The following is a 20,026-nucleotide window of genomic DNA, read 5'->3' as shown; positions in this document are numbered from 1 at the left end:
CTAGTCCAACTCTCATTCTCTGACCTCTGCCGACCCTCTCCTCTGATTTGATGGATTGCTCTCACCTTTGTCCAGTTAGTTCGGGAACCAGGAAGAAGCTGAGCAAGGCATGAAGAAATTACTAACCATCCTAGACGTCGTGCAGTCTAGATGCCAAATACAAGAAAACCTTTCTTCAGAGTATGAATGTACCATTCTCATAAGTAATGAGATACCCACCAGCTTCACCTCCATGAGCCACACCCCATGGGCCGGTCATGCCCCTTCAGTTCTTTTCCAACCTTAAAAAATTGAGTGAAGCATCAAAATGAAACTCCTACAGAGCCTTCGGAGTAGTCTAAAAGCCTTTGCCTTTCTCTGGAGAGCTTTACAAATAAGGTCTTCAACGCAGAACCTAATTACAAACCCAGCTATTTGGTACAATTGTCTTTCCGTAAGAAGGTATCATGTCCATTTCTCACAAGAGGTTCCTTATCTGGCTTTTGCTTTAGAGGAAGAACAAAAAGAGGGTTTGGATCCTATTATTTGCTTCCTCGAAATAATAAGAAAAATCAAGCTCCATATGAGTTTCAGTTGCTCGACGAAAGAAAGAGCAAGCGGAGGACAGCATCCCGATCCGTGGTAGTTTAAATTCTTAATTACAAGCAGAGAGTCTGGAATCTCCTTAACTTTGCCGTCATACCTATCAAAAGGATAGAAAGCCCTCGCCGAGGCTCAAAGAATTTGAGAAGAAAGGAAGATTCTTATACACAGGGCAGAAGGAGACCATAACTACGATTATGCGCTATGGCCCTTAGTGTTGAAAAGAGGAAGATTCCGCCAAGGGATCGACTTAGAAGTTCAAATGCACTTCAATAATGAAAAGGATCATTACGAACAGTGCCAAGAGGAGGTGCTGAAGCAAGCGCATTTTAGAAAAAAGGTTTGAGGTCATCCTCCTTAAAGGAATGAGGGGGAGATCCAGATACTCATTGGACACTCCAACCAGCATGATTAGCTGTCTTCCTGCTCTCAAAAGTCTACCTGGAAGTCAAAGGAATGATCATATTCTTTATGATGAAAGGCATAGGAAGACGTAGTCTATTAAGCTAAGTAGGACTGAGGCAACTCTTAAGGAGAAACCTTGCATTTGAAGAATTTGAGCTAATACCTACGGAATTTTGACCATTCTTTCTCCTTTTAAGCCACTTATCTAATAACCTCAAGAATGAAAGAGTGATTCAGGAATTCAAACTAAAGAAGACCTGAAACTGGGAATGAATAAAAGGAAATAATCAGGGATGAGGCTTCCTGCTCCGAAAGAAGATGGTAAAGCTTCTAGTCTCGTTCAACTCATCTGGAGCTTGATTTTGCTTTTGCACTCCTTTCAAAGCCGCTGATTATTATACATAATCAATTCCATTTCCCTTTCATGGGATGGATGATGGAATTTTCGAAATTTTGATTAGGATTCCGGATTAGGATGAAGAAGCCCACGTAGTAGTTGTGAGTTTTTCGCGGACTGACTCGTACATTATCGTTCTCAGCACCCCAGTAGAGAGTTCCACTTCTCATGGAAAAAATGCAAGATGATCTTTGTAAATGAGAATACCCTTTTTCAAGGTTCCTTAAGGAAGAAAGGTCATCCTTGCACTCTGCACTCCTCTCCTTCGTAGTAGAGCTGCTTCGCACCTTGTAAGTCGCTTCGCTTCGCTAGGCAAAGGTTTTCAGACTACTCATCTGGAGTAGCTTAATTAGTGAATTTGAGAGAAGAAACTATCGAGAAATTGAGAACTCATTGATTATACGATATTTGGGAAAGAGAGAATTTGACCTGTCCGAAGGACTATCCATATTAAGGGATATCTGCATTCTTTAGACCCATACCCGCCTAGTGGGACTCCCTGTGCGTCTTTCACTTGGTGTCTAATGTTCGACCCTTGTTTTGTGAGGTCAAATGATCAATGAACAAGGGAAAAAGATCTCTAAGCGCTACGTGGGACTCGTAAGTCAACTCCGTCGTTCTAGCCTCTAGTGGGGTAGAGATCAGAGAAAAAGAAGGAAAGGGAATCCCATAACTCAGAAAAGCTTATTCATACCTATCCGACTCGTCCTTCTTAGTTCAGTGATTGAATCTACCATATGAACTTTGAACCTTCCATACATCCTATATCTAACCTTCCCTCGGTAAACTACTTCCTCATCTCATATAAGAAATAGGTAGGGTCCTTGTTCCGATTCTCCCTTGAATGGATCACCAACGCCTAGCCGCATAAGGAAGACTAAGTCTTCGACCTATCCTCCGAACAGGGAAATAGGTTGAATAGTCCTCCGAAATAATAGTACTTTGTCTTTGTCGAATTGAGTAGGCCGAAGGACTTGTTTATCCATTGAATTTATAGAACTGATTAATGGTCTGAAGGACTGATTAATGGAACTCAAAAACTTAGTCGCTTCAATCATTCTTTGAGCCTTGTTTTCTTTTCTTTTTAAGTCGTCTAACGCAGGTAGGAAGGAATAGAGTCAAGGGCTACTCTTACCTTGCCAAGCCAATCCTTATGTCTTTAGCATAACACAAGCTAAGCCCCTTCCTTGGTATCTATCTTCCATAGAAAATCCAATCAAGCACTGGTTACCGAATTCCGCCTAAGAAAAGATCAATGAACAAGGGGCAAGATGGAAGGAGAGGACAAAGGTGAGACCCTGTTTAGGAGAAATAGTTAGATCAAGCACATCATCAGACTGAGAGTTTCATTCGATCTTACTCTTTCATTCTCTCTTTAGTTGAGGAAGTATACATCTTTATTTCAAGTATAAGGGAGGGTCCCTCGTCTGAAGCTTTTTCTTTCTCCATATTAACCTGTGGAATGAATGAGTCCTTTTTCGTCTTAATAAGAATTTGAGTTGAATATAGTATCAGATACTCCTATCCTAATTAAGCTACGTAGAACCAAAAACAAAGGTCCAGGTGACTATTCCATATATCCTTTTATTGAATTTCATACGGGAGTCCTTTGGAGCTTTTCTGACTTTCCTTTATCTTTATGACTTCCACTCTTCCTTATATCTTAATAGTAGGCTTTCTATGGAATATTCACGCCGTAGGTTCTCGCTTCGCCTCTCTCTTCTATCTCGTTCTAGAACTCAATCTTTCGCTTATCTTATGATCTCGCCTCTGAAGTCTCTCTTCTTCTCACCTTATGGCTCCTACAGAGATTTCGTGCCTCCAGTGCCTTGCCATAGGTGATCTTCTTCAATCTCTCATGCTTCAAAAAGAGGCCGCCCGTATGGAAGCGCCAAAGCCTATGGAGAACTTCAAGTCTCGTGTAGTGCAACCTGAAAGTAATATTGTTTGCATCGGCCATTATATTTACTCTACAACTCTTGAGAACTTCAAGTCTTGGAGACAACTCAAGAGTCAAGAATATAGTTACCCCAATTTGAAAATAGTGAAGGAATATATGTTTTGCTCTTTACACATTGTCATTTATATATTGAGAGAAAATCCATCCCTGTAGTAAAAAATGACAACCTTTTAAAAATTGACTTGGTCATGGTAAATCACCTTGTCCTTAACCCATGATTATTGAGAAGTGAGAAAAATCACGATATTTTTCTTCTTATTATTCTATCGAATACAATAGATACAATGAGGGATGGAGGATACAATAAGGAGTAAAAAAAGAAAAGATATAGGAAGTAGGAAAACTCTTCCATATACTTTCCAAAAATACTCTAAGGGTCAAGCCCACTAATTCTAACGATATATATTATTTGTTCCTAATTGAATGATGATAGGTATTGCAAATTTATGTAATTTTTAATTTTGACTAAGAATGTTACAAATCTTCTAAACCTTTGGGACAATACTAATTGGTGTCTCTCTTCATTGCATAAGTTAATTTAATTTTGGGTAATTACACTTACATATCCAAATGGTTTAAGGATCGGTAAATTTTGGCTCTTAAGTTTTATTTTGACTCTTTTTGGGACATTTTACAAAAACGAATCGGTCAATTTTGGCTCTTAAGTTTTATTTTTTGAGTCTTTTTAAATAAGATAGATGTTATATTAAGTTGCCCAAGATGCACATAAATACTTTTCTCGATTGTGGGGGGGAGGGGGGGGGAGTGTGGTTAGAAGTTGAGAAAACTTAATAGATTAACATAATCTCCAACTTGGATCTTTAAGTCTAATTTTCTTCTCCTATTTGCTCAGACTACGTTTAGATGATGAAGACCAACACATACATAAGAAAAAAATGAAACAAGATCATTGAACTTGTAAAGTCAAACGACCATTTGATCTAGTTCTAAGTTGAGTTAAAGTCTATTATCCTCATATAAATCATGAACTCACACCAATAGTTGATAATTAAGGTAATAGTTATTTAAAATGACAACCGACATCTTTGCTAGTACTATTAAAGGCCTTTGATGTCGGTTTAAAAACGACATTAAAGACCTTTTTAATGTTGGTTTTCAACCGACGTCTTTGATAGTGTTATTGAAGTCTTTTAATGTCGATCGAGCTTTAATGTCAGTTTAAAACCGACATTAAAGCCTTGTTTTTTGGTCCACTAATATATAAACCATAGATAAATATTTTTTCTCACGGCAAAAAATCAATAAAATTAATATTATTTTAGAAACTATAATATTTGTCTTTTACATTTGTATACATAAAATGAAATCTTAATATTGTATTTATATATATACATTCTACAACAGTACATGAAAAAAGATCCTAATACAAGACTTAAATAAGAAATCTTGAACACCTTCTCAATCTTCAACCTTCAACAGCCGCCTGGCTATATATCTACACATCGCTTAGCTTTCAATCTATATGACTTTAATCATTCTACAAATAATACATTACAGGAAAAAAGGTCTATGATAGCTCACTAAAAACGCTATTCTACACATTTTATAGTGTTTTACCAAAAGTCGTGATAGCTCACGTTATTAAAAGTCTAGATTTTTAATAGAGTTTTATAAAAGCTACAAAAAGTATGCATTTTGATAGCTTTTTGAAATGTTATAAAAACATCTTTTTAATAGTGTATTATTCTATTTATGTGATTTATGATAGCGTTTGTTTAATGCTGTGAAAAACGTTTTATAGCAAGTTTAAAAAGTTGTTGATTGTTTATAATAACATTTTTTAACAAATATAAAAGTTTAATCATACCTTAAAATGAAAGCTATAATAATGTAGTATTTTCACATATTTTATCTATAATATACTTTTTTAAATATCATTATTCAATTCTTAACATCAACCGACATCTCAATTTTAAGGTACAAGTCTATGAGCAGCGGTATAACAAGAAGCATCTCAATTTTAAAACACCATCTAGAGATGCAATCCATACCTTGAAAATCAAATAGGGTAAAAGATAATTAAAGCAAGCCAGTATTCGAATTGGAAGATAGAGTTTTCCCATCCTAACCAACATCATTTTCATTCGTCGGTATTATAAAAAATCCATGCAAGAAGGATGAATAGAGCCATTTCTATGCTATATCTGTGCAAAGACAACCATCCATTGACAGTCAAATATATTGAAAGAGGCCCAATTGGTATAAATATGAGTTAGGTTGTGTTTATAATTACAAAAAAAAAAAAAAAGAATGAAAGGGAATATCATGTAGAAGCAAAAAGACTAACCAAGTCCCAAAAGCAAAAACACCCTGTAAGTTATGATCACAAAATAATAACCAACCAGAACGAACCAATGTTACAACCAAATGGGGAAAGCCTAAATTCATATATAAGAGACGCGAAGAATTACAATCAAATGGGGAAAGTTGTGGGAAATCTTTCAACACAAATTAATTTAACTTGTTAGGCTAATTCACTATCCATTTCTATGTAATAATGATTATAAAATGACAAATTACAAAATTAATCACTAGACAAGAATGAATTAAAATGAACAGCATAAAGAGGTGATAGCAGATGGTGACCATTAAATATTCGTTAACCTTTTCTTCAACACAACGGTAGTGAACAGAGAGAAAAAACTTGTTGTTCTCCACCTTAGCTCTTGGAGTTATTTGGTTTTTTCAACCAGCTCTTTGTATTATTATTATTATTATTATTATTATTATTATTATTATTATTCTTATTATTATTATTATTATTATTACTATTATTATTATTACTATTATTAGTAGTACTATTATTCTTACTATTGTTACTATTATTCTTACTATTATTCTTACTATTATTGTTACTATTATTGTTACTATTATTGTTACTATTATTGTTCTTATTATTGTTCTTATTATTATTGTTATTATTATTGTTATTATTATTGTTATTATTATTGTTCTTATTATTGTTGTTATTATTATTGTTATTATTATTATTATTATTATTACTATTATTAGCATTATTATTATTAGCATTATTATTATTAGCATTATTATTATTAGCATTATTATTATGATTAGCATTAGCATTAGCATTAGCATTAGCATTAGCATTAGCATTAGCATTATGATTAGCATTATTATTAGCATTATTATTAGCATTAGCATTAGCATTAGCATTAGCATTAGCATTAGCATTATTATTAGCATTATTATTAGCATTATTATTAGCATTATTATTAGCATTATTATTAGCATTATTATTATTATTATTATTATTATTATTATTATTATTATTATTATTATTATTATTATTATTATTATTATTATTATTATTATTATTATTATTATTATTATTATTATTATTATTATTATTATTATTATTATTATTAGCATTATTATTATTATTAGCATTATTATTATTATTAGCATTATTATTATTATTAGCATTATTATTATTATTAGCATTATTATTATTATTAGCATTATTAGCATTATTAGCATTAGCATTATTAGCATTAGCATTATTAGCATTAGCATTATTAGCATTAGCATTATTATTATTAGCATTATTATTATTAGCATTATTATAAGCATTATTATTAGCATTATTATTATTATTATTATTAGCATTATTATTATTATTATTATTATTATTATTAGCATTATTATTATTATTATTATTATTATTATTATTATTATTATTATTATTATTATTATTATTATTATTATTATTATTATTATTATTATTATTATTAGCACAGGGGCAGGAGAAGTAGTTCTAATGTAGATCTAGAAGATAAATAACTTGCATACCTCTTCAAACTTCTCAAACTTTTGAGTATTCAATTCATCATTGACCTCAGGAATAAATGCAGCTTTCATTTGATACTGTTGGGGTTGATACCCTAAATCTTGTGGTCTTGTAGTTTGTAATTGTATATATTATACAAACTTTTTGTTTATCTAATAAAATAAAGTGTTTTCTTTTATTTGACATTTAGTTGCATTAACTCACAAAACAAATAAACTAACATCCAAGGTTATCTTCTGTGACCTAAACATGTATGTGGAGACATACAAGTGGATCATGTTTAAGTGACACTAGAAGAAATATAGGCTTTAATGTCGGTTGGGAAAAATGAAAAATGAGCATTAATGTCGGTTTTGAAAAGGCGGATGTTTAATGTCGGTTTTCCACCGACATTAAAGAGTAAGCTTTAATGTCGATTTTAAACCGACATTAAAGGTCCGTCATTTTGAAAACCGACATTAAAGGTCCATTTAAATTTAAATTTTAATAATTTTATTTTGTAAAAAAATAACAAGTTTTAATGTCGGTTTTAAACCGACATTAAAGGTCCATTTAAATTTTTATTTTAATAATTTTATTTTGTAAAAAAAACAACAAATTCTCTCTCTTACTTTACTTTTTCAATCTTTCTCCGCTCGATCGCAAACCCTTTTTCCTCTCGAAATGGAAATTGCCCCTTTCTTCTCCGATGCCCATTTCTTCTCTGATGCCCATTTCTTCTCCGAATAACTTTCACTGTGCTATTCAAGCTACAAAAGCATTTGGCGATGGCGTCCCTACTCGATGCTAACATCTAACTCCGACAGTGGCAGCGGAAGCTTCACAGCAACGGTAATTTCCATCTTCTTTCAAGTGGTCACGATTTATTTAATTTGGGGTTTAAGCTGCAATTTTTGTTGACTTCCATTTAGACTGCAAACCACCCATCAATCTCAAAATTCAACACTCGTTGTTTCAGTATTTGAGTATCTGTGGACATGATTTGCATTGCTATCTTGCTACCTTGCATTTAGTGGTTTGGTTATTTCATTGTGATGAGGACTGAATTTGGGTTTTGTTCAAAATTCAACATGAGTTGTTTCAGTATTTTAGTATTTGTTGGGTTGTCTTTAATTTCTCAGTTTCTCTGTAAAAGAACTGACTCAACGTTACAAAATCCCCAAAAAAATGGCTTTTCTGAGAGGCCTCTGTTGTGTTGCCTATCGATTTTTGCCTGCAAGAGTTGTCGCCGTCTATTATGTATGTAGAGAGTGTTTTTAAATTTTGTTGAATAGTTGTGGGAATTGGAATGGAGAGAGAGGTATCCATTCTGACTTTGTTTTTTTATTTCAGTCCCACAAAACAGTTGTGGGAATTTGAATTTTGTTGTGTTTTTTAATCTATTTCTACCTATCCATTCTGACTTTGTTTTTTTATTTCAGTCCCACAAAGCAAAGCTTACAATTTTCAATACCCTTTCATTTCACCATTTTTCTCTCTTTCAAAATGAGTCCATTTTTCTAATTGTGGAATGAAATGAAATGGGTCCATTTTGAATCCATTTCATTTCATTCACCATTATTCTCTCTTTTAAAATGGGTCCATTTTTTCCTAATTTTTGGGCTTTCCCGTGATATAGTCATCTATTAGTTAGCATTTTATTGTACTTATAGTTATATCTTTACTCTTTTTTTTCTTTATTCTTCTTTTATTTTTGTTTATTTGTATATTGCATTGTAATGGGATGGTGAGGATTTTAATATCACTCTTATAAGGAGAGGACTTTTAGTTAGGATCAAATTAGTTGGGGAATACATTTCATTTTATATATTGCATCACTACAAGAAATTTGACCTTTAATGTCGGTTTAAAACCGACATTAAAGGGCTTTAATGTCACTTGACAACCGACATCTTTGCGAGCGTTATTAAAGGCCTTTAATGTCGGTTGGACTTTAATGTCGGTTTAAAAACGACATTAAAGGCCTCTTTAATGTCGGTTTAAAAACGACATTAAAGGCCTTTAATGTCGGTTTTCAACCGACATCTTTGATAGTGTTATTGAAGCCCTTTAATGTCGGTTTGGCTTTAATGTCGGTTTTAAACCGACATCTTTGATAGTGTTATTGAAGCCCTTTAATGTCGATTGGGCTATGATGTCGTTTTAAAACCGACATAAAAGAGGCCAATAATGTCAGTTTAAAACCGACATCAAAGGCTTGTTTTTGTCCATTTTTAGAAATTTATATTTATTTAATTGTTGTATTATTGTCCATTTTTTATAAACCAACATTGAATCCAACAAGTGAAATTAACTACAAACTTGAAACTACAAGTCACATTACGTAGGAAACCATATTATTCAAGTCTGATTCCACCAACAATGAAAATGCTATTAGCACTTGCACATAAATCCCATTCATATCTTAAAGCAACAATAAATCCCATTCATATCTTAAAGCACATAAATCCCATATTATTCAAGTCTGATTCCACCAACAATGAAAACACGCTTGTAAAATTAACTGCAACCAAACAGAATTATATAAATTCAAAGATCACGACATTTTAAAGGTCTCGAAAATGCTTCTTCTCCCATCCAATATATATTCCTCCAAATCTGCAAAGCCAGTAGCTAACAATCCCGCAAACCCAATCGACAGCATCCAAAAATCCCAAACAGAGTGGAAATGAAAATCCAGAATCTCGTAGAAAACTTAATACAATTCCTTAAAGCCTGCGAATTCAAATGCTAAACTTCAAAAAAACTAAGAAAATTCCTCAAAAAAACTAAGAAAATTCCTCAAACTTCAAAAATCCCAAAAAAACTTAATACAATTCCTCAAACTGTTGAGAATATGTGGTCCGATTGCCTTAAGAGTGAACTAAGAAAAAATAAGAAGTGATAATGTACATCTATAAGATATAAATGGCAACATTTTCGTATAGGCCTATATTTTCTTACTAATACTCAATATTCACACTCAGTAATCTTTTTTCCTTCTACCGCTTACACCACCTAAAAGGCCATTGCCATATTGACAAAGATTTATATCCAAAGATCCTAGACGATATTAATAAGTGAGTGTATGTAATTAATAATAGTGTGCCTTGAAAAATGAACGGTATAAGAGACTTTACCAACGTACTAAATGTGGTAACTCCAACTCTACAAGCACTTCACGAACAAGTTTGCAAAAAGGAGAACCCTGTGAGATGAGAGAAACATAGAGATTTAAAATATTGTTCAAGGGAAGAGAACCATAAAAATATCCACTTCAAGTCATGACACCTCCAATTAAGTAGTCTGCGACCTCTGTGGTGGTGATGTCCAAGACTCCCTATGCGAACAACCATAAAAAATTAAGATAGAAAATAAAGAAACCTGTTAATGATCAAGTTATCTTCAATTGGGGGGATAGGATGGGAAACCTGCTAAAGAACCCCTTCCACAAAAGTAAATTTCTTTGATGCGAACTGCAGAGGCAACATTGAATCCACGAACTGCAGAGGCAACAATTTCTTTGATGCGAGCTTGATAGACTTTTTAATGGTTTTTAATCACAAATAAAATAAACACAAAAGTAAAGGAACATGAACATCAAAAGAGTTATTATATTAGTATAGAATAAGCTATGCCTAACCAAAGAAGTGTAATGTGGCGGTCTAGATAGAGAATAGCACAAACCTCACAATCACAACTTCGTTCATCTGGTCCATTTTGCAGTCAATCAATTTGGACGTAATGGCCTTCACGACCCACAGTTCGACCTCATCATCATTGATCTGAAGCACAAGTAACACACAAGTAACACCCTTGATGAGAGCATATGGAATACGGGCAGATTCATTTGAGCCAAGATCTACCAATGATAATAACCTCATCTTTGCAATGCAATCTTCATGGACGAGACCTACACCAGATCCAGGAATTTGCAGCTTTTCAATAGAAATTATTAAAGTTATTACTAAAGTGGAGAATTTAGCTCTAATTAGAAATTATTAAAGTTATTACTAAAGTGGAGAATTTTACCATAGCTTTTCAATAAAGAAGAATTTGCAGCTTGAAATTCCATGTAAGCATCCAATCTCTGGGTCAAAAAAATCTTCAGAAGCTGATAAACCAATGAATATTTGGCATCCTTCTCCAGTTGCCCTACAGCAGGCATGTCCAACAAATCACACTGCAAACATAAAGAACAGTTTGTAGCTAATAAGTCCATAATATAGGCTAAAGATCAAATAGAAGAATTAGGCCTATCAATTTTAAGTTGAAAACAAGGAACATGTCCTATCGATATTTATAGACTAACATGTCCTATCGAAAACAAGGAACTTCATTATCAATTTGAAAAAAAATGAAAACATTCACAACACAACCAAAAGAGAATGAAAAACCATGGCGTGTATTGCTACCATGGGTTATATAGTCCCCGCCATAGCTTAACGAATACATTCCAACATCACTGCTAAAAGAACCTAAAATATCAACGAAAGCTCATAAGCATAAAATATCAACGAAAGCTCATAAGCATAGTCCCCGCAATAACAGAAAAGTAAAAGAAATTCTAGCTGAAAATACATACTTAAGAATGTCAGATGCATAAAACCAGTTCCACGTGTATCACTGCTAAACACATTTCTGCAACCAATTAAGCCCTTGATAAATAGCAGATGAAAAAAGTTGATCAGTGTGACGGAATGCAAAGATCATAACCATCAAGAGGATGTGTTTTTCATAAAAAAAGAAAAAAATGAAAACAAACAAATGTAATTTCTAATTTTTTAAAAAATAACAGAGTTACCAACCAAGGATACAATTCAATTTTTTAGGTACATCATATTATTGTTGATAGTTAACCCTTTTCTTCTTTGCAGTATGTGTTAAGCCAAATTATATCAATCCTATTTGAAGATATACATAAATCTTACCTTTATGGTGACTTCTTCAATTGGCTCAAGCTTCGTTGAATGGCTGAAAAGAGGTTCCCACTTCCATCCACCTGATTCAAATCCCTTTATGAGAAGTGAGCCCTCTATTATTTTCCGTAATATTCTAGTCCATAAATCACATCTCCGTATTTTGAAATGCAAACCGAAAACCGGAAATTCAAGGAATGAACCTTCGTCGAATAATCAGCCAAAAGAGGTTCCTTCTATATCATTAATTGGCACAAGTACAAGCAGCAAGAAAACAAAACCCAACAGAAGCACCAAATTTTTTTCCTTTCTCTTTTCCTCTTTATGGAGGGAATTGTTTGAAGAACTCATAAATTGGTTCCATAGAAACTTATGAGAAGCAAGCATTTCAAAACTTGTTCCCTGGACCAATCAATTTAGTAGGATGATCATATCAGCTATGTGGAGTCCATTTAAACTTCACATTCAATGATATTTATTTTCAAATGTGCAATGCAAATAGGATAATAATAGGAAAAAACATTCAAAACATGGATCTCCTAAATCACAAATCAAGGACAATAACTGTGTTCATTTATTACATACCTAAATGAATTTCACATCCAGAAATCATGAGCAATGAGAAGCAAGATGCAATTTGAAAGCATTGCATGCGCAAGAAGTAAAATCAATTAAGTTTAAGATCATTAAATCCTTCTCTTATAATACATACCATAGACAGGACGGAACCTGTTGGAAATGGAAGCTATGAGGAAGAATCTTCAAGGTTCTTTAAATTGAGAACTCATGTATGCATTAAAATTTACAACAACATGACAGTTACAATTGGATGGAATCATTGTTTGCTTGCACAACAGAAAAAGTGCGTTTAAGAGTGAGAAAATAAAAGCTATATCATTAATTGGCACAAGTACAAGCAGCAAGAAAACAAAACCCAACAGAAGCACCAAATTTTTTTCCTTTCTCTTTTCCTCTTTATTGAGTTTGGCATCTGTGCTGCGATAAGAATCTATAAACAGAAAAGTAAAATACAAGAAAACCAAAAGAAAACAACAAATAATCTATTAATGGAACGAGTATTAAATCATCTCTGTTTAAAACTAGAAGCCAGCATTTTTCCCATCTAAACCACTTCAGTTAAGAATCAAGAAGGAAAAACAACAGAAAAATTCACCATGGTTTCAAAATCATTGAACAGGCAAAAACATAACCAGAATGCAGCACAGTGATAAACAATGTATAGAAAGAAAATATACAAGAACTACTAAATCGAACAAAAGCCAAGGGAAATTTTGAACACCCAATTGAAGAATCAACAGTAGAGCAACATAAAACAACAGAAAGCAAAGAAATCAGCATACCCAGATGGAAAAAATTGAAGGGTACGAGAGTGATCGACCAAAAAACAGCAGAGGAAGGTGGAACTGGCTGAAAAATGAGGTTTACGCCGCTGAACAACCCAATAATTGCAGAAATGGTTGGCCCCAAAAGGAAATGGAAAGAGAAAGAAGAAGGAATGGGATCGCTGTACCCCTTTTTCTTTCGTTGTGGCGCAAAGCCATTATTATGAGAATTAGGATGATTCAGATGTTCATCTCTCCATACATAAATAAAAATCGAAAGAAAAATGGAGATGAAAGAAGAGAAGATGAAAGATGGAAGAAAAGGTGGAAGAAGAAGACGAGCGGCCGATTGACGCAGCGGAGAAGATCGTAAAGATGGAAGAAGAGGAGACTAAAGATTGATTATTAAGGAAGAGAAGATGCGAGATGAGAGATATAGAGGGAAGGGCGACGAAGGCGGCTGCTAAAACAAAAGCAACGCAAACCCTAAACTAAAAGGAAAATATTAATTTATAAAAATAAAAAAAAATAAAGGTTAGCTTTAATGTCGGTTTTAAACCGACATCAAAGAGGAAGGATTAATGTCGGTTTTAAACCGACATTAAACATCCGTGTTTTTAAAACCGACATTAAACCTCCATATTCATTTTTTCCAACTGACATTAAAGGCCATATTTCTTCTAGTGCATGTGTAAGAGCTTTGCTTCTACACTGTTAGATACAACTTCTTCTGCGACGAGGTAGTTGGTTTTATAATGTCATCTATTGCGTGAATATGTATATCCATTAACTTCGGTAATTACTTTTTCTAATTGTGGAAGTCCCTATATTTTATGTAGTTATCCAGCAATTTCTTTGTTAATTGTATCTTGTTCTTTACTTGACAAGATTATTTGGTAGATCTTATGCTTCTTTTTTGTTTACCATTACATTTGTGATGTGCAAATGATTTTATTTGGTTTCGAACTGATACAAATGCGAGAGATGGTGTGGAGTGAATAAAAGTTGATTATGGTTCATACATTGTCAAAGTTATTTATGTTCATGATTATTTATTACATAATCGTTGATTGTTACCAGAAAACTATGTGCTTATTTGTTAACCATTTAGTATATTTTTGGAGGACATACTACAACAATATATTTTTCTACAGAATTGGGTCTATTCTATCGAAAATTTCCCCCCAAGTTATTTTTTGAAGTGAAGATTAAAAGTTCTTATTATCATATGAGGAATCCGTTTAAATAGGATGCAAAATATGAAAAAACGATTGAAAAGTAAATTATATTATTATCTTTCCTTCTCATGAGAGATATTTGTGAAGAGTTTAAAACCATTACAAAGTGATTTGATATGACTACTTATTTAGAAAATGAAAGGTTGGATATCCATCCATTCCATCCCATAACTAATTTGAGTTTCTTAAAAGAAAATCAAAGTTATTGGAGTGTTTAGAAAACAGAAAAAGGCATGCCAAAGCCAAAATACCATAAACAACGTCGTGGGATGAATCAAGTCTTATTTTTTATTTTTTCTTTCTTTTTGAGTTTTAGAATAGTAGTTTTAGCAAAAAGACCATATTACCCCTTTTCTCTATTCCAATTTCATTCTTTAAAGAGTCTTAAAGTCGTATTTTGATTCCATGTGTCTGTTAATAATAATATTGTTCATAACTTTAACTCAAATTTGGTTTCTGTTTTGTTAATTAATGTTTAAAAGTTATTTAGCTTTCAATATTTAAAATTGATTTCTTTTTTATAAATCATATTGAAAATGATATTTAGGTTTTCTTTAAGTATAAATTGAGGATAAAGAATCAAACAAAAATCAAAGATTTAGAGCATGGACGAATGCTAATTAAACTTGTTACCAATTAGTGATTCTTAGTATAAGTTTTTTTTTTTGAAAAGGAACAGAATGTCTTCATTCCTCTGATACATATTCCTACAATGCAATATACAAATAAATTAGTTTGATAAGTTTTAGAAGAACCTTTTTATTTTCTATTTTTATTCCTACAGATCTTTTTGTTATGTTCTTTTTTTGTTCTAATTTCTTCTTCACATCATTGAATTGTTCGTTGATTTAATTCCTTCAAATTTTTCCTCTGTTAGAGTGTGAAGCGGTTTTTGGGGAAGTTTCTGTTTGGCTATCAAGGAAGAAAAATCACAAGATTTTTCTTTGTGGTTTTCGTGTTGGTAGACAAATAAAGTGAAATGTAAGTTTTTCTTTTGGTTTTGTGTAATGTTCATGTTTGTTATAAAGTTTTTTTTTTTTTTTAATGTTTTTAGGTTTTGTTTCCTAATTCGTTGGATAGAATTCATTGGTTTTGTGTAGTGTTTTTTTAGTGTTTTTAGGGATTTATTATCATGTGTGCATGGCAAGTGGTGGGGTGTGGTTCCATGAAGTTGTTATATATATTGTCTCGGACCTTATGCATTATATTGTATCGATCCCATAGTTGAGTTTTCATTCATATACTCTTTTTCTTCCCGTACTATTCTATATAATTGCATGCCTTATTACATTTTGAATGAAGTTAAACCAAAAGCTAAACATATAAAAGAAGCAAATTTATAGAGGCTTTGTGGATGGTTTTAATTTGAGATTTGCTTATTAGTTGACTGAGTGATACAATTGTGAGTTTTGTAGTTGTTTGACTGTATAATATAGAGGCTTTTGGTTTGGGTTATATAGAACTTGTTAGTTTTTGGAATGTGGGTTCAGTTTAAGTTTACTTAATTTCGTTATTTTCTCGATTTTTTTTTTTTTTGTAGATTAAATTGCATCTTATATAATATGGATAAGTCGTGGATGCAAAAGAATAGAACATCATCTGAGTATGCTTATGGGATTAAGATGTTTATTAAAAATGGGTTGAAGCATTCAAAGACATCGAATGTCATGACCTGTCCTTGTTTAAAGTGCGTGAATGCAAAAACTTTAGATGTGAATACAATTGAGATCACTTTTTTTTTAATGGCATCGATCAGAGTTATCAAGAATGGATTTTTCATGGTGAATCACTACCAATAAAGAGAAACAATGAAAGTGTCTTTAGTAGTGTAAGAGAAGAAATTGACGAGGATGCTATTGATGATACAATTGGAATGTTTGAGGCTGCACATAATTATTTTAGTGACAAGTCAGAAAATTTTGAGGAACTAGCAGATGATGCCAAGAAACCATTATATCCTAATTGTATGAATTTTACCAAAATATCTACGTTGATAAAGTTATATAATTTGAAAGTTAAATTTGGATGGAGTGATAAGAGTTTCACTGAGTTGTTACAATTAATTTGTGACATCTTACCTACTCCCAACGAATGCCCTACTTTTACTTATGAAGCAAAAAAGATTTTGTGTACTCTTGGAATGAAGTACGAGAAGATTCATACCTGTAGGAATGATTGTTGCTTGTTTAGGAAAGAACTGTCTGATGCAAATGTATGCCCCTCTTATGGTATGTCAAGATGGAAGATTCCTAAAAATTCAAAGAAGGAGGTTAAGAATGTTCCAGTGAAAGTCATATGGTATTTTTCCCCAATTCCAAGATTTGAAAGAATGTTTCGAAGCAAAGAAACATCAAAATTATTGATCTGGCATGCCAGAAAAAGAGAAGTGAATAATCTATTACAACATCCAAAAGATGCATTATCATGAAAAAAAATAGACAATTTATGGCCAGAGTTTGAGTCAGAACCTAGAAATCTACGTCTTGCTCTTTCCATAGATGGGGTAAATCCGCATGGAGATCTTAGCAGTAGATATAGTTGTTGGTCAGTTATGTTAGTGACATACAACTTACCTCCATGGTTGTGTATGAAGCGAAAATTTTTGATGTTGACCGCACTAATATCGGGTCCCAAACAACCGGGAAATGAAATAGATGTTTATTTAGCTCTGTAAGTTGATGATTTGAAAATACTTTGGCATGATGGGGTGGAATGTTATGATGCATATCAAGATCAATGTTTCAGGCTAAAAGCTATTTTATTATGGACCATTAATAATTTTCCTGCGTATGGCAACTTGTGTGGTTGTACAGTCAAAGGATATCATGCATGTCCAATTTGTGGGGAGAAAACTTCATCCATTTATTTGCCAAAAGGAAGGAAGATGGCATATATTGAGCATCGCAAGTTTCTACCACGTCATCATCCATATAGGAAACAAAAGAAAGTTTTCAATGGTCACAAGAATTAGAATTGGCTCCCGAACCATTGAGTGGGGAAGAAATTTTCGTACAAACAAGTAAGTACAAACACTCATTTAGTAAGAGAACTATCAACGAAAAGAATAGTGAAATGAGTTCTTCAGGAACTTATTGGAAGAAAAAATCTATTTTTTTTGAATTAGAATATTGGAAGTTTCTTGATGTGCGACATTGTTTAGACGTGATGCACATTGAAAAGAATGTCTGTGCAAATCTCATTGGCACATTGCTTGATATTCCCGGTAAAAACCAAAGATGGAGTAAAAAGTCGATTAGATTTGGTTGAATTGAACATTAGATCAGAGCTCGCCCCTCAAGTAGGGGAGAAAAAGATCTTTTTACCCCCGACATGTTATACGAGCAGAGAAGTTGAGTTTTTGTAAAACACTATCTGAACTGAAAGTACCAGAAGGCTATTCATCGAACATTCAAAGTTTAGTGTCACTCACAGATTTGAAACTGTATGGACTTAAGTCGCATGACCATCACATTCTTATGCAACAATTGCTACCTGTGGCAATGCATGGTATTCTACCGAAACATGTAAGATTTGCAATTATTCGGTTATGCTTCTTCTTTAATGCTATATGTAAGAAGACAATTGATACATCACAATTGAAAGGAATGCAAGAAGATGTAGTTGTCACTTTATGTCTATTGGAGAAGTATTTTCCACCATCATTTTTCACTATAATGGTACACCTTGTAGTGCATCTCGTAAGAGAAATTGAGTTTTGTGGACCTGTTCATCTAAGGTAGATGTATCCTTTTGAACGATATATGAAAGTCCTAAAAACTTATGTGCGAAATAGAAATCGACCAGAAGGATGTATGGTAGAAAATTATATTGTTGAAGAGGCTATAGAGTTCTGTTCTGAATTTATTGCTAGAGTTAGTTCTATTGGACTTAACTCATCTGTAATAAAAAAGAATTCAAACGTGGATAGAGCATTATCAGCTTCTTCTTTTATCAGACCGAGTGAGGAGCAGTTAGATCAAGCTCATCTTTATGTCATTCAGAATGTAAATGATGTTCTACCATACGTCGAGTACGTGCTAAATCATATCTATTCTCATTCTATATAAGTTGGCTATGTAATTACTTAATAACTTGTCATTTATGACAGACAACATATGGAGAGTTTGCGTAAGCTTAACTCTGGTAAAGTTCGAAATAAAAAGTGGATTCAAGAAGAGCATAATCGCAAATTCAGTCGGTGGCTGTCCACATGGGTAATCACTATAATCATACTCTTTTATGTTTGTTTTTTATCTAACTAAATCCAATATATTGTGTAGGTTGCACTTGCTCTCGAAGTACCTAAAAATTCCATCACGCCTTCTTTAAGATGGGTAGCTCACAAACCTTCTCCAGATGTGGCCACTTATTCTGGTTACATAATTAATGGTTATTACTATCACACAAAAAGGCGTGATGATATTAGGAGAGTTCAAAATAGTGGAGTTAGTATAACTGCTACTACGATGCAAGTCTCTAGTTCTAAGGACAAAAACCATGTCATGTCTGATATGACGTTTTATGGTGTAATACGAGAGATATGGGAGATTGATTACCATCAATTATCTTTTATTTTATTTAAGTGTGATTGGGTTGACAATAGAAGTGGAGTCAAAGTGGACGAGCTTGGGTTTACCATCGTCGATCTCAAATGTATTGGACATAAATCAGACTCATTTATTTTAGCCACTCAAGCAAAACAAGTATTCTATGTCCAAGATTCTGCAAATTCTGAATGGTCGGTGGTTTTAACATATCCACAAAGAACTATTGAAGAAGATTTCTTTGAAGATGAAATAGGAGATATGCTTCAAGAGTGTGGTTATGAAACCATTAAAAGGATGCCCAATGTTGATACACCTAATGAGACTGATGATACAAATTCAACTTATATTAGACATGATTGTGAGGGTAGATGGGTAGAGAAGGGTATGTCATTACTTTGCTTTATAATGTATTTATGTTTAGAGTACGTAATATAATTGATATGCTTATGGTATCTTATTACTTTGCTTTATAATGTATTTATGTTCAAAGTTCGTAATATAACTGCTATATTTATGGTATGTCATTACTTTGCTTTATAATGTATTTATGTTTAAGTTCGTAACATAATTGTTATGCTTATGTATGTTGACTTTGCTTACTAATGTATTTCCATCTTTTGCAGATTCATAGATGGAGGATAAAGTGAGGATGAAAGAGAAATGCTTCCAGAAGTAAGAAAGAAATCATTTGTTCCACGTGGGCCAACTACTATGTCTGGGTTGGCCTTAGTGAGAAATTCTGGGCAAAAGTTGCCCATTCAATTTAATGAACACGGGCAACCTGTTGGAGCCACGTCTAAGAAAATGCAAAGTTACATTGGTGTGTG

The 20,026-nt window shown here is 33.0% G+C and overlaps 1 protein-coding gene across 1 annotated transcript; it reads right to left on the bottom strand.

Annotated features, from left to right (window-relative positions):
• Positions 1-9,573: 9,573 nt before the first annotated feature.
• Positions 9,574-17,984, bottom strand: LOC127151181 (uncharacterized). The gene is made up of 8 exons (XM_051090605.1): positions 17,976-17,984; positions 13,433-13,805; positions 12,084-12,154; positions 11,185-11,335; positions 10,840-11,065; positions 10,444-10,492; positions 10,293-10,360; positions 9,574-9,888 (listed from the first exon to the last, which is right to left on the bottom strand). The coding sequence occupies exons 1-6, from the start codon at positions 17,982-17,984 to the stop codon at positions 10,450-10,452; spliced, it is 873 nt and encodes a 290-aa protein (XP_050946562.1). The 3' UTR covers positions 9,574-9,888; positions 10,293-10,360; positions 10,444-10,449.
• Positions 17,985-20,026: the final 2,042 nt, after the last annotated feature.

Source organism: Cucumis melo, chromosome 10 (genome assembly GCF_025177605.1).
Source record: "Cucumis melo cultivar AY chromosome 10, USDA_Cmelo_AY_1.0, whole genome shotgun sequence".
NCBI lineage: Eukaryota > Viridiplantae > Streptophyta > Magnoliopsida > Cucurbitales > Cucurbitaceae > Cucumis > Cucumis melo.
Note: the sequence above shows the minus strand (reverse complement) of the source record. Positions and strands in the feature narration are given on the sequence as shown.